Below are 13,658 nucleotides of genomic sequence, written 5' to 3' on the forward strand. Positions count from 1 at the left end.
TAGCAGAGAGGAGAGTATGAGTCACTCGTTGGGTGTGTTTTGGGTTTTTTTTTTTTTTTTGGTTTTTCCAGCTCTAGCCAGGTTCTCATAGCACTGCATATTTTACAGCACCACTGAGAACACTTCCAGCCCCGTTCGTTGCTCTGAGCTAGTTACGGCCCTGACCGTATCTCATACATTTCATAAGTATAGCTCATTCCATATGAACTCGCCCTTGTTAACGAGAAAGCGGCATCGTTAGGACTTCAAGTAGTTTCCTTGAACTTAATTCGACTCTGTTCAAGTGCTTTGCTGATCCGTCCTGCAGCACCGACAGGTGTAGCCAGCCCGGTACAAAATCCCGATGACGATGATTTTTTTTTCGGTCAACAACGGGATCGAACACGATAGATCAAGGTTAGGGAGCCAATGTCTTACTAACTGACCCCCACCCCCACCCCCCTGCCACGCAAGTGATGCGCTGTTCGCGCTAGAGCGGAGAAAGAATGCTACCGGAGAGACAATAGTAAGTTCACCAAACATGAACAAACCTCCATAAAACAAACCCGCCCCTTTTCTTGGAGATGGGGGCCCTTTTATTGTACTGGGGGGCCCTCCATTGGGTTTGTGGGCCCTGCCTCAGGGGTTTCATATCAAATTTTCTCACCGGTTTCAGTGTTTTCTTTCAGTTTTATTGTTTGAGATTTTTAAAACGAAATTAGGGTCGGAGACTGGTGCCTCCGCTACTGGACACTTGGATTTTTACTGTAATATTGTTTTATAAATTTCTTTGGCAGAGCTGCAACTCTAGGACAAATGAGATAACTGATCAACCCGCGTGTCTGCTATAACAGTGAGGACATCCCCACTTGCTTTTTGGGGATTGTCACTATTTACTTGCATATGCTGTTTATGCTGTTTCTTCCTAGATCGGATATCTTTTGTGGTTAGAGCGTTCACAAGGTTCAACAAAGTGAAACAAGGGCCATAACTCCTGAACAAATTAAGGGAAATTATTGAAATAAAATAGAGTTCTTCATCTCACTGATGTAAACAATATATATCAATTTCAAAATAATAGTTGATAAATGTAGTCTGTAGAGCTTGACAAGAAGTTGTGGACAACAGATGGACCAACCGGGCAACAATCATGGTATTACATACTTTTACACTATTTGAGTAATGGAGCGGCCATGTTGTCTGGCAGTTTCACCCAGATTTTCATGAAATTTTAACTCAATCATCACTATGGTTTAACAATGACATATTTAAACATTTTTTTTTTTAAATCGTATAAAAATTCTAGAGGTTCCACAAGCTAAAACGCAATTTCTCGTACCATCAGGGGCCATATTCCCGGACGTTACGGTCTGAAATGCAGGAATATCGAAAAGAACTGAGATGTTTGGGAGATAAACCTATATTTCAAGTATCATCAAAATCGGATAAAAACTGTGAACTATAAAAATAGATAATCAAAAGTGAATATGCTGAAAATTTCAGTCAAATTACTTCACTGTATATGATTCTTTTTTATGCATTTACTGAACAATGTCATCAATTTTGTATAATATTTATTCCTGGTAACGATTTTTAAAAATGTTATACAAACAGGGTTGTTTATCACAGTCTTTCGGTTATTTTTAAAAATCGGTTTTGTGATATGTCATCAAAACAGGAGAGACATGGTCACAACTCTCTTAAAATTGAACCAGAAAATAAGTTTATTTTTATAGTTCCTTAGACTGAAGTAATCACACTTTTAAAAACAGCAGTATCTTCACATTATATATAAATATATACAAATTATGCCTCTATACATGTTATTTATTCAGTGTATATAAACTGCCCACCATTTTCTCTGTTAATACCAACTCTCTATTACTGTCTTAGACAGCATGGCATTAATCCGGTTATCAAAGATGGCTCTACTATCAAGGATGATTTGAGGAAGAAAGTTAGACCAAGTATCATCTATCAGCATCAATTTGTGATAATGTTTCTCCAAAGTACTCCACATGAATACCTTTATGGAAATAAAACGTTTTAGACAATCACACACATATATATAATCATACTTCACGGTTGATAATTCTATACTGGTTAATCATATCATCGAACTGACACATAGTCCTGTATTTCAACAGAAAATACATCATATTCTGAACTGCTGCTAGATTATCCTCATGGTACCCTATAGCTATACTTTCAACTAAGAATTCCTGCAAACTTCTGTTGTATGAAGATACCATGCCAACATTTGGTTTAGTTTGGTCTGCTTCTTTATTAAATGTCGAACTGAAAATATAAGAAAAAAACTTAAGACTAATGCAAATTACGGTTATCCACACACACCCTCCCCTTTAAAAACAGAAACATACACCATTAACAGTAAAGTGTTAGATTGCTACTCATTTTGTTATTGGGGTGGGGAATGGGGGAAGCTATATTGTTTAGTGTGTAACATCCATTGTAAAAACCATGTAAAAACAACATTAATCTCCTTATTATAAGAAGATACAGATAACAGTATACATGTAGTCATTGACACAGAATTATAAGATAAAGGTATACATGTAGTTATTGACACAGAATAATAAAACCATCATCTTTTACCTTATCACTGTCAGCTTGAGATAACTGATCATCATAGTCATCTTGTAATTTCTCCTTCAACAATAAAACAACAAATATCAAAACATCAAATGTAATCACACAATTAAAATCAATGGATTTTAAAATGAGAAACCTTTTTGATTTGGGTAAATAACATTGTCAATTTCATTGGATTTTATGTATTGATTTCCTGTGTGACCGGTATGACAGTCTGTCTCGGTTGAAAAGTCAAAAATTGAACTAAAATTAGTTAACATTGTGAATTAATCTTTCAACAATATGATTGAAAATACTATGCAGAACTTAACACAAGACTTCTTGTATTGGTATTTTGCATTGTGAAATGGGCAAGTTGAAATCATACATGGGCAAATAAAAAATCGCACATGAATCATTTTGATATTAACACAGAAGACTTGTATATAGTATAACACAATGTGCAATAGAAATTTGTTAAATCTATTCAACTTAACCATCTTTATATTCCAACTATCATTATACCTGGTTTTCTTACATTTTAAAGTTTTCAATAGTCCAGCTTAATAATAGTTATGTCTCTATATACATATAGTGTTACAAAAGGAGTATACTTACTATTTCTCAACAAGTGTATAGTAGTTGTAGTTAGTATAGAAATAGAAAAAGACTTTATGCACATACCTTTTCAATGTTAGCTTCCATGCTCTCTAATCTCTTTCTATGTCTTTTCTGTCTTATTTGTGTTAATTGACTAGACAATTCTGATAATTTATACTGTTGAAAACCTGTAAGAACATGTATAAAACTTTAATAGTAAAAGTCAAAAAACTATATTATACACATAAAATATAATCAATTAATCATTAAAAAACAGTCAGACTAAGGGTCTAATGATGCACTATATATAATCTAATCACATCAAATCAAAATCTATTTTTAACTAATAGACCTGGCCCCAGTTCACAAAGCATTCTTTGACACAAGTTAAGAATTTACTCAAAATTGTTCGCCTTGTTTTAACTAAAATATAGAGCTTAATAAAAAAATTTGTTGTTTTAATGTATCAAATACATTCAATAAGAATCTATGTGCAAAGTTTTGTGTTTCTGGATCAAAGATATTTCTCATAAAGTGATTGAAAGTTGAGTAAATTCGTAACTTAAGTCTGAGAATGCTTTGTGAACTCGGGCCTGGACTTTTTACAAGCAATAATGCTTCTTTAATTATTTCTATCACATCAATCAAAAATTATTTTTACCAACTGGAGAAGACTTCAAAGTGATAATGCATTTTTAAATATTTCAACAAATGAAAGGTTTGCTATAGTAGGAGCAATGGTTAGACCCATAGTCAGTGATGCAATAGGTGTACACATGCTTTTTACAGTAAATATAATTATCAAAAATTTACCTCAGTTTCTCTATTTAGATCATGCAGAGATATAATTTAAATATTAATTACATTACTTAAAATATTCATTTCTTGCAATTAAAACTAATATTTATTGTATACAATTATAAAACACAAAACTACACAATAATATTAGAAAATGATATAACCATTGGATACAAAGTCAGAAAAAATGATAAAAATAAAGCATACAAAATTGCCACACCACAAAAGATAACAATCCACACGAGGAGGACAGTAAATGTATTAAAGGACAAACCTATATATCATAATGCCCCCAGAATTTATTTTTTCTAAATTCTTTTGCTGTGTACAAATATGGTGCTGCAGTGAATCTTACTTATTCAATACAGTCATTAAAAACAGCAAAAGGTTGTTAATTAGGGGTTAATATGCACAAAAAATAGTCATTTGTGTTGGATCAACATTGTGTAAATATCATCTCTAGATATCACTTAGATGAATATTTTGCTTAAGAATAAAATTTGTATGTTTGACAGTGTCAGAAGAAAAGCGTGGACATTTAATCAAACAGAAAATTAGTGCAGTTCTGCTAATGATTAGTCACTGAATAAATGAAGTATGTGTCATTTCCTAATAATCAACATATCTGAAATACTGTAAAACAAGAAATTTACGAGGCCTAATGTGACTAACAATATCAAATTTAGAACAAGTCATATCCTTTATCACACCACTATCTATTTTAATAAAGGACACTAACAAAATACCAATTAATCTCACCATTGATTAGTTTATCGTACAGGCTATAAATGTGTAATGGAATCAATATGAATGTAGTCAGGGCACATCTATTTCTTGTACACATTTATTTCAGGTTTTTTTTTATAGTATCCAGACTGGCATTATCTGTTCCAGAGTTCAATCTGAACCCAAATATTGTGACTATTAGTATATATAAAAATGTCTGCAGAAGTTATTGGTAAAAGTTAGAAATGCATAAAACCTTAAACATACATTATGCAAGAGCAAAATCTGATTATTGCAAGTCTTAATTTAGGCTTCAGATGATATAGAAATTTTAAATTAGATCTTTATTTAAACAACAAGACCAAAATCAACTCTGTAGACCCACGGATGGCTCGGCTACAGCTCGGATTTAAATAGGATTTCACTTATTAATTAATTCAAATATGGCATATCCTGATGAGAATACGTCAGTTAGATCGAGGCTAAATGATAGAATGTACTTAGCGAGGCTGCTGTAGAGCGTTTCCGCATGCCATTGAAAACTTTACTTGATAATCGAGATATGTAGGTGGAGTTAACGCCTGTCAATCAAACGATCGGCCAAGGTGAAGGCACATTTCACTACCATTTCTAGTCAAATATTACAACGATGATAACTATGTTCAGAATAAAGTAATTTGACTGAAATTTTCAATATATTAAATTCTTCTTTCATCATCTACTTTTGAACTGTTATAGCAAGAATGGCCAATTCTCTATAAAAAATCTCCCATAATGTATCTTTAAGCAAACATTTAGGAATGGATTAAATACCCTAAGCACATAAAAGTTTATGATGCCCCATCAAAATGTAATTCAAAATAAAAAGTTAAAAACAAACTAAACTGAAAAATGATCTTGTATCTTTCAAAATGAAACAAAACTTACATGTATGCTGAAATTGAAATACCTTTATTCTATGTTTTTAATTACAAAATCCTACATTATTTCATTGAAATACAAATTAAAGATGCATTATGTAAGAGCTAAAGTTGCCTAATGTAGTTCTTTCGTTTTACCTCAAATGTTATAAAAATAATTTATTCAAGCCCATAATCAAAGCTCTAGACGGTCTAGACCATCCTATGCTTTGAATACAAACATGATTGCTAGTTAATGATTAAACCTACTTTCTTTTGATATTGTAACTCCACCCATATTGAAGTAATTTGACAGAAATTTTTTAACATATTCCCTTTTCATTATCTATTTTTTTAAATATTATAGCGAGAACTGTCAGCTCTCTATCTAAATCTTACATAACACATCTTTAATTAACAGATTAAAATCATTTTGCCATAATTTATTACAATAAACATATGAGCATGCCATTTCGCTTGCCAGATTCTAATTGTATTGTATTCTCAAGTCTAAATATATTCAATAATATAATCTATTAATGATGGTTATAAATTCATATATGTTTACATATGATTTGTCTTGTCAATATTGTCTGTACCTTTTCTCCAGGGCCCAGCAGCTGCACCCCAATTGAACCTTGGAAAATCTGGCACTTAAAAACAATCAATGGTGACCACCCCCTCCCCCCTTTCCTGTAGTGCCCCAAGTTTATTTAACAAATAGTTAATCCAAGGCTGTTAGCAGAGAGAAAAAAAAGATCTAAATATATTTCAATATTTTATTAAATACAAATATTGAATAACAATAATATAAATTGTGTGCAGTTTATTTTTAATAATAATTAAACAATCAGACATAAGCATACATACAGTACATTATTCACATCTAATCTAACATCTACATCTAATTTAACTCTTTTTGTCTCCTTCCAAACCTTGAAAGTTCTGGGAATGTAAACGTCGATAACTGATATCCATCAACAAGAATCCTCATTCAGGTCTCAAAATGTTCTACAAAAGTAATTTTCTTGACCAGTCACTTTATTTATTCACTGATCATTTTATTCCAGTGTTCAAAAAATTTAAATCATCACCCAACAGTTTGCCCCAAAATAAAAAAAGAAATGCCAAATAAAACTGGAATAACACACTTTTTTTTGTTACTTTTTGTAAATAAGATTAATATGTCACAATTTTATTAACTGCTAGGACGAATAAACTATTAGTTCCATGAGTAAGTAAAACATGTGACTGTGTAATATTTTTAATTCCTAATAAGTTATCCAGAAGACATTAATTTGTTGTGATACTTTGTATAATCTATGGTTGCTCAGGGCAACAGTCTACCAATGATCTGTACAACAGGATTCTGTTTTTCAATAACAAATCCCAAGTTTTACTTTTTTCTTAAGAAAAAGCAACTTTGGAATGTCTCGGTCGCTACCCCCTTTTTAAGCAGGACATTCTGCAGTTAAGACATCATTCAAATCTGAAATTCTATTCTAAAAACACAACAAGCATGCACTAAACAGTTTAATATCTCATCCAGACTGGCAAATATCGACAAAAAAAGAGCTCTTACATTGCCCGGCAGATTCTTTATATTTTGTTCAGTACATGTGTAGCTTGTAGTGAAATAGTTTCTACCATGCACAAACCAAGTATTTAACAGATTAAAACACTGTGATATCATGAGGGTAACTGTCATCCACTGTACATAAACAAAACCCTACACTTGATATAATAGACTTTGATCCAATAGTGGCTCAGTGTGCATTAACCAGGAGGTCCAGGGTTTGGAGCTGGTAATGGCTGAGAATTCCCCTGGGGTTACCAGTGTAGATTCCCCTGTACGAGTGATGAAGGACAGAGAGTCTGACAAGGAACAGTTGTCCGGGTGCAACAAGTTAACAACATGCTTGTACAATAGACACACATGTAAAAGTAACTTTTACTGTTCAAATTTGATGAAAGAGTAGGCAGAAATGCATGGAGTTTGTTAGTCCTCAATAGCCTAATAGGTGCAGAAAAGTAGGATGTTAAACACCATTTTAGTTAATTTTCAATGACTTTCTCAGTGTATTCACCGACAGCTACATGTTTAAAGATGAGTAGCTTTAACAGGATGTGCATATGATTCTGTTTATAAACAGTGACAGCCAGTTACCCTTTGTTAATTGAAGATAAAATGTTTTGTACTTCAAGTTCTGCATTGTGAAACTATTTAAATACTAAATAAATAATAGAATATAAAGAGGGACGATTCCTCTAAGTAACAACATTTAGCTGATATATTTAGAGTACTTGACATCTGGGACTAACCTGTATCTGTTTCAGGTACATCCAGACTTTCACTCGCTGTTCTATCTAAACTTCCGAATGATATTCGAGGTGTGGACGGACCTCTTGATGCCTCATCTTCACCACTATCCATAATATTTATATCTTTGTCTTCATCTTCAGAACTACTTACTTCTCCAAAATATGAGGCTGTAAACACAATATGTATGAATAGTGAAAGTTAGTGTTCATTAAACATACATTATGCAAGAGCTAATTCTGCCTATTGGAGGTCTTTATTTAGGCCTGAAATGTTTCTAATTATTAATTAGACATTAATTAACTTATCCAGACAATAATTAATTCTCTGTGCCATTGCTAGCCTGCGATATTTAGCAGCTTGGGCTACATTTTTTGAAAAGCAATTAAACGTTAAAATGGATAATTGGGACTCTGTTGTTTATCGTACTGACTTTAGTAATGATGATCAAGGCTAGCCTAAAATTCAAAAGCTAATATCTCGGTTCAAAGTGGAGCAATTTGACTTAAAATGTAACCATATTCTATTATAGCGAGAACTTTCAACTCTTTATCTAATCTCCCATAATGCCCCTTTAACTGACTATCAAAATCAACCTTTAGCAGTGGAAGGAAAACAGAAAACCATGAGAAAACCCACAAGTTTAGGCTGGTGACTCTACTCCTTGTCACGTACAAGTTTAGGATCAAAATCAAGCCATTTGATCAGGCCTCAACATGATTCAATGACAGACCTTTCGATCTAAAGCACACATGTTAGGCCACTTGGTCACTCCCCCCGATTTCCTTGTAACCTAGTTATCACAAACTACACCCTATTATTATCTTTTTGAATGGATAAAAATATCCATAAAAAAATAAAATATTGTAAACTAAACTAACCAACATCCATAGATGTTTCTTGTTCATTTTGTAACAAACCAGCTGGTATTTTTCTAGAAGATGTACTTCCTTCCATTATTTGACCTGATGTAGTGGCTTCAGCTTCATCTCGAATTATCTCCCATTTAACATCAATAGCTTCAGCATCATACCGAAATAATCTCTTTACTTCTTTTTCTATTTCTGGTTGATCCATAAACTAAAAGTAACAAATTCAATTGGAGCAAGATCAAAATAATGAAGATGATACTCGATGGAACTTCCAGTACTGAATTCTCTGAAATTTTGCCCAGACAGCGGCACTACGGCCTACTCTTATATCAAATTCCATCTGTCAAGGATCTTTTACGTGCATGCCAATGTGTACACGGGACCCCGGTTTTTCGTCCCATCCGAACGACTAGACAGCTGATCTTGTCAGGCCCTCAGTCCTGCATCACTGACAAGGGGGAACCACGCCAGAAAATCTGGATGAAATTTCTCGGCCAATGCAGGGATCGAACACCTGACCTCCAGACTAGGAAGCCAGCGTCTTACCCACTAAGCTACCGTGATCCCCCTGTCTTAAAAAGTGTCCCTTTTTTCTGAACAGTTTTAAACACCTGGGCAAAATTATATTGAATACAAATACCCAGTTAATGACCAAAGATAGAGAGACATAGTAATATATAGGTATGTAGAGAGAATACACTTAACGTATATTATTTGAACTTATCTACACTTTAAAGAGCTATTAAAACTTTCAACAGGAACATATATAAACCCTCGCTCAAACATAGACATTTCAATATAGTCATATAATTTTTTTAATTGTTTTCAAGAAGTTTGAATGCCCGTTAAAATTATTTTATTTTAAGTACGTCGGTGTTTGAATTTTCAATAATAAGTTGAGTCTTCGATTAGTTTTAATATGCTATTCAAAATTAATTACATTTATTTTCTTGGTATCACAAATTGTTCACAAGTGCTCATATAACATCAAATCAAAAAAAATGTATATTATCATAAAGATCTCAAACTTTTTATCTAAAGATGTAATGGCAGTACATGTCTAACAATATTGTTTTACCTTTTTCTTCAGTGTTTTTCTAAATCGTCTTTTCTTTACATTTTTCAAAGGAGGTGTTACTGTAATGTTATAAAATAAATCAATTTAGTACCATCTGATCACGTTCTATAATCAAAACATATATATTCATAATAATAATAATATCAAATTGAACCCTGAATACACAACAGTAAAGACCTAGCAAAATAAATCTTACTTCCATGATTATAGATGAATTTCTTCTGTTCTTTATCTTTTTTCTTTGGAGAATCACTTTCTTCCTGACTTAAATCATCTTCTGTTGTACAAATCAGCATCTGAAAGAAAAACATACAAAATAATAAAGTTGTTTTTTTTGTGAAGCAACAAGGAAATTATAATTGATATAAATCATTGATTAAAGTAGAAATACTAGGTGTTATTAATTCATAAAAATATGTTCATACTAGGCAATGAAACATACACCCACTGTAACAAAGTCATCTAAACAGTTCATAATGGTTGTCGCATTCGGAATCTTTATGCAAATAACAAGCCAGTGAGACTGATGTCTCCTGCCACAATCCCAAAATAAATAGATGAACTCAATAATTACTTGCACATTTATCATTTTATAAAGCATCTAGCAATCAAATAGTTTTTCACTCTGCATAACCTAAGAAGAAAATGCCCATTATTGAACTTAGTCAAGGTATACACCAAGTTTCACCACTCCCTTTCAATTAGAAGCAGAATTATTGTGGACAACCAAGCAGAAAATGCTCATCATAAAAATCAAATGAATATTCTACATCAATCAGACTCAGAAACAGATTTTAATTGGAATCATTTTTGCTTAATATTTACCTTGTTTATATCTGCTGTCTTATAAAATGTTTTTTTATCAACCGTTTTCAAGGAATCGATTATGCAAGGTAGGTCAACTAACTGAAACAAAAAGGGGAGATAATTTGGCATTGGACTCATGACTAAATACTGAATTAATTACATCATTTTCTCCGTAGTACACTGTAATACATGGCACATAAATTACCAATGTTATAGAAGACCAGAAAAATGGTTTTGTTCTTGTCTTGATTTCAATGTATTTTGGGTGTTCATATGTGTTATGGGATCAAAATTTGTTTTAATTGAAAATTTTATACCCGTAACATACATGTACATGTAAAGCCAAAACAAGGATATATATTCAAGTAACTAATTTTGTGTTCGATCACTGTAAACACAGTGAGCTCAAATTTAAACCAAAATAAGTAAACAAGCCAATATCTCTCACAAAATAAAATTTTAATTATTCTCAGGTAAACTCAATGAATTACTTTATTTTATGTTGAATAAAATCAACAGAAAATCTGAAATCTATATGGCGAGTAGCCATCGCCACAGATTTTCTCTTAGTTCTTTTGCGAATGTGACTACTGTGAACAGAACGTTGGCTTACGAATAACTGTTCTAAAAATGCTTATTTGCAAAGACCGAAAACTTTTGACTGTTATTTAAAATAAGGGGTCATGGTGGTTAAGTCGCTGGCTCGCTAGCCTGGAGGTCGGGTGTTTGATCCCTGCATAGGCCGAGAAAGTTCACCCATATTTTACGACGTGGTTCCCCTTTGTCAGTGATGAAGGACCTGACAAGGACAGCTGTCTAGTTATTCAGAAGATACGAAAAACCGAGGTCCTGTGTACACATTGGGGTGCACGTAAAAGATCCCTTGACAGTTGGAATTCGATATAAGAGTAGGCCGTAGTGCCGCTGTCCGGGCAAAATTTCTCTCATAGCACACTGTATGGCGTTTGCCCGTCTTCATTAGCCCAGTTCGGAGCAAAACAGTAGGACTTTAAATCCCATTTCATTTCATTTATTTAAAATAAACAAATATATCCTGGAATTATTTAGTTAACCAGGGTAGATTATTGACGTGTACGCACAGTGTACATATATTTTTATTATGAATCAAAACACATTCTGACATTTGCACACTTTCAAAATTCCTCATGAAGGCGTGCAAAAATTGATGTCAGGTTTTGAAATCAAAACATGATAAAAAGGACTTCTCCTCTTAGCTAAGTTTTGAATTGCCAGATCATCATGTTTGATGTTGCCAAAAACTGGCCAGGATTCAACTCCTTGGCAAAATTGCCTAAATTTGTGCCTGTGACAGGTGCCTTATTTACAGACTTACAGAAAAAGAATAGGACAAAATGAGATCTATCACTTCAACACCTCAACTGTATCAGTGTCAATATCCTTTGTAATATCACCAGTTTTAGACGACATAAACTGAACACCCGTCATCACAGTGAGAAATAACGAGTGGCAGTCTCTAAATTGTGACGTCATAGGAAATCTTTTGAACTTATTAACTAAGCCAGTATGCTAAGGTCCCCAATCAATATGCGTACTAATTTCTAAATCAATGAGATTTCGCTCCCATAATCCTAAATGATACTGATGCATGTAAAATTGTAAAGATGATAATTTATTATTAGGCATGATTCGAAATGTTTCTTTTCAACTCCATACCTTAATATACAATGCTTACTTTTGCTGAAAATATTTCTCCACCATATCGAACTCTAGCATGCCTCATATCCGGCTGCATCTCTATACTCAGCTTATCTTTTAATGTTAATGAACCGGTTTGAACATCATGACGTAATGCCATGGCAGGACCCTGTAAAAGAATGCAACACTTTAAATCAGATATGACAATCACATATATCAAATGAATCCAAAGTGCAAATTCTATTAAATAATCTAAAAAGTATCACAAAAGCAAACTTTTCAATCAAAAATATAACTGATTCAATACAGTTCTAGATTGTGAGTTGAATTTTTAGAACATGTGTGACTGTTGCCAAGTGTTGGCCTACCAAATTACGTTCTGTGATTTAAAGTAGCTAAGTCTCTATCTCAATATAATCCGAAGTCTTCGACATTGAAAACACGAAATATTTGTCAATTTAAATCAACATTGGTGTTGTTATCGTATCATGAAAAGATAGGCTTCTGATATCTAATATTTAGGACAAAATAAACATTTTACCATTGGTAATAAGGGACTCGAAGAACGAGATTAGACATATTCCACAAGTCATGTCAATTGGTGATCCCATATTCTTATCTGGAGAGCATGCGCCATAAATATTATCGGTGTAGACTGGAATAACCAGACGCTAGAGATTGCCATTCGATTGAGACTTCTGGCGTACTAGTCGAACATAACTGATTTGAAATGAGGGTAAAAACGGAAACGACTGAATGTAAAACAGTTTATATACATTCATATTACATTATTATATGCTTTGCGACCCATTTGTGTCAATTTCGAGGTCCCAAATATTAGCGATTTAGCTCCTTTAAGCGATTATATCGTTATTCTTTTTAGGGATATATGGTTTAATGTTTTATTGCTGCTGTAATTATTTTTATTTTTTCATTTTTATAGCAGTATTTATATAGTAAAGAGCTGGGATATTCTTTAAGTATAGATCAAGGTCCACCAGGAAGAAATGTACAGTAACAGCAGAGATACATGTACATGTACTACATGTACCGGTATACCAAAACCATTATTTACTAAAATATAGATAACACAAACCGGTGGTAAACGAAGAATAAGTTGTTGTTCCAAATCATTTACAGTATCAGCAGGGTTTTCTCTTCTCTTAGCTGCATTTTTGTTACTCATCTTGCCTTTTAATTAAAAATAAATAACGATAATTAACTAATTAATGAGAAAAATAAATATCACGTCTTGCAACCGGAAACGTTCTACGTCAATAATTTTGTGAAGATCAAGGGAGGTAACTCTC

At 33.0% G+C, this 13,658-nt stretch overlaps 1 protein-coding gene across 2 annotated transcripts; it reads right to left on the reverse strand.

Moving 5' to 3' along the window:
* Nucleotides 1-1,536: 1,536 nt before the first annotated feature.
* On the reverse strand, nt 1,537-13,630 carry LOC126830765 (transcription initiation factor TFIID subunit 7). Of its 2 annotated transcripts, XM_050561171.2 has the most exons (10): nt 13,445-13,630; nt 12,386-12,517; nt 10,690-10,770; nt 10,061-10,160; nt 9,865-9,923; nt 8,796-8,994; nt 7,917-8,084; nt 3,256-3,359; nt 2,596-2,649; nt 1,537-2,277 (listed from the first exon to the last, which is right to left on the reverse strand). In XM_050561171.2, exons 1-10 carry the CDS (start codon nt 13,532-13,534, stop codon nt 2,266-2,268), a joined length of 999 nt encoding a protein of 332 aa, XP_050417128.1. In that variant the 5' UTR covers nt 13,535-13,630; the 3' UTR covers nt 1,537-2,265. The 2 variants fall into 2 exon arrangements, 1 of the variants encoding a protein (XP_050417128.1); XR_007683968.2 differs by lacking the exon at nt 1,537-2,277 and having other exon boundaries at nt 2,605-2,649; nt 3,256-6,605.
* Nucleotides 13,631-13,658: the final 28 nt, after the last annotated feature.

Source organism: Patella vulgata, chromosome 8 (assembly GCF_932274485.2).
Source record: "Patella vulgata chromosome 8, xgPatVulg1.2, whole genome shotgun sequence".
NCBI classification, from domain to species: domain Eukaryota; kingdom Metazoa; phylum Mollusca; class Gastropoda; family Patellidae; genus Patella; species Patella vulgata.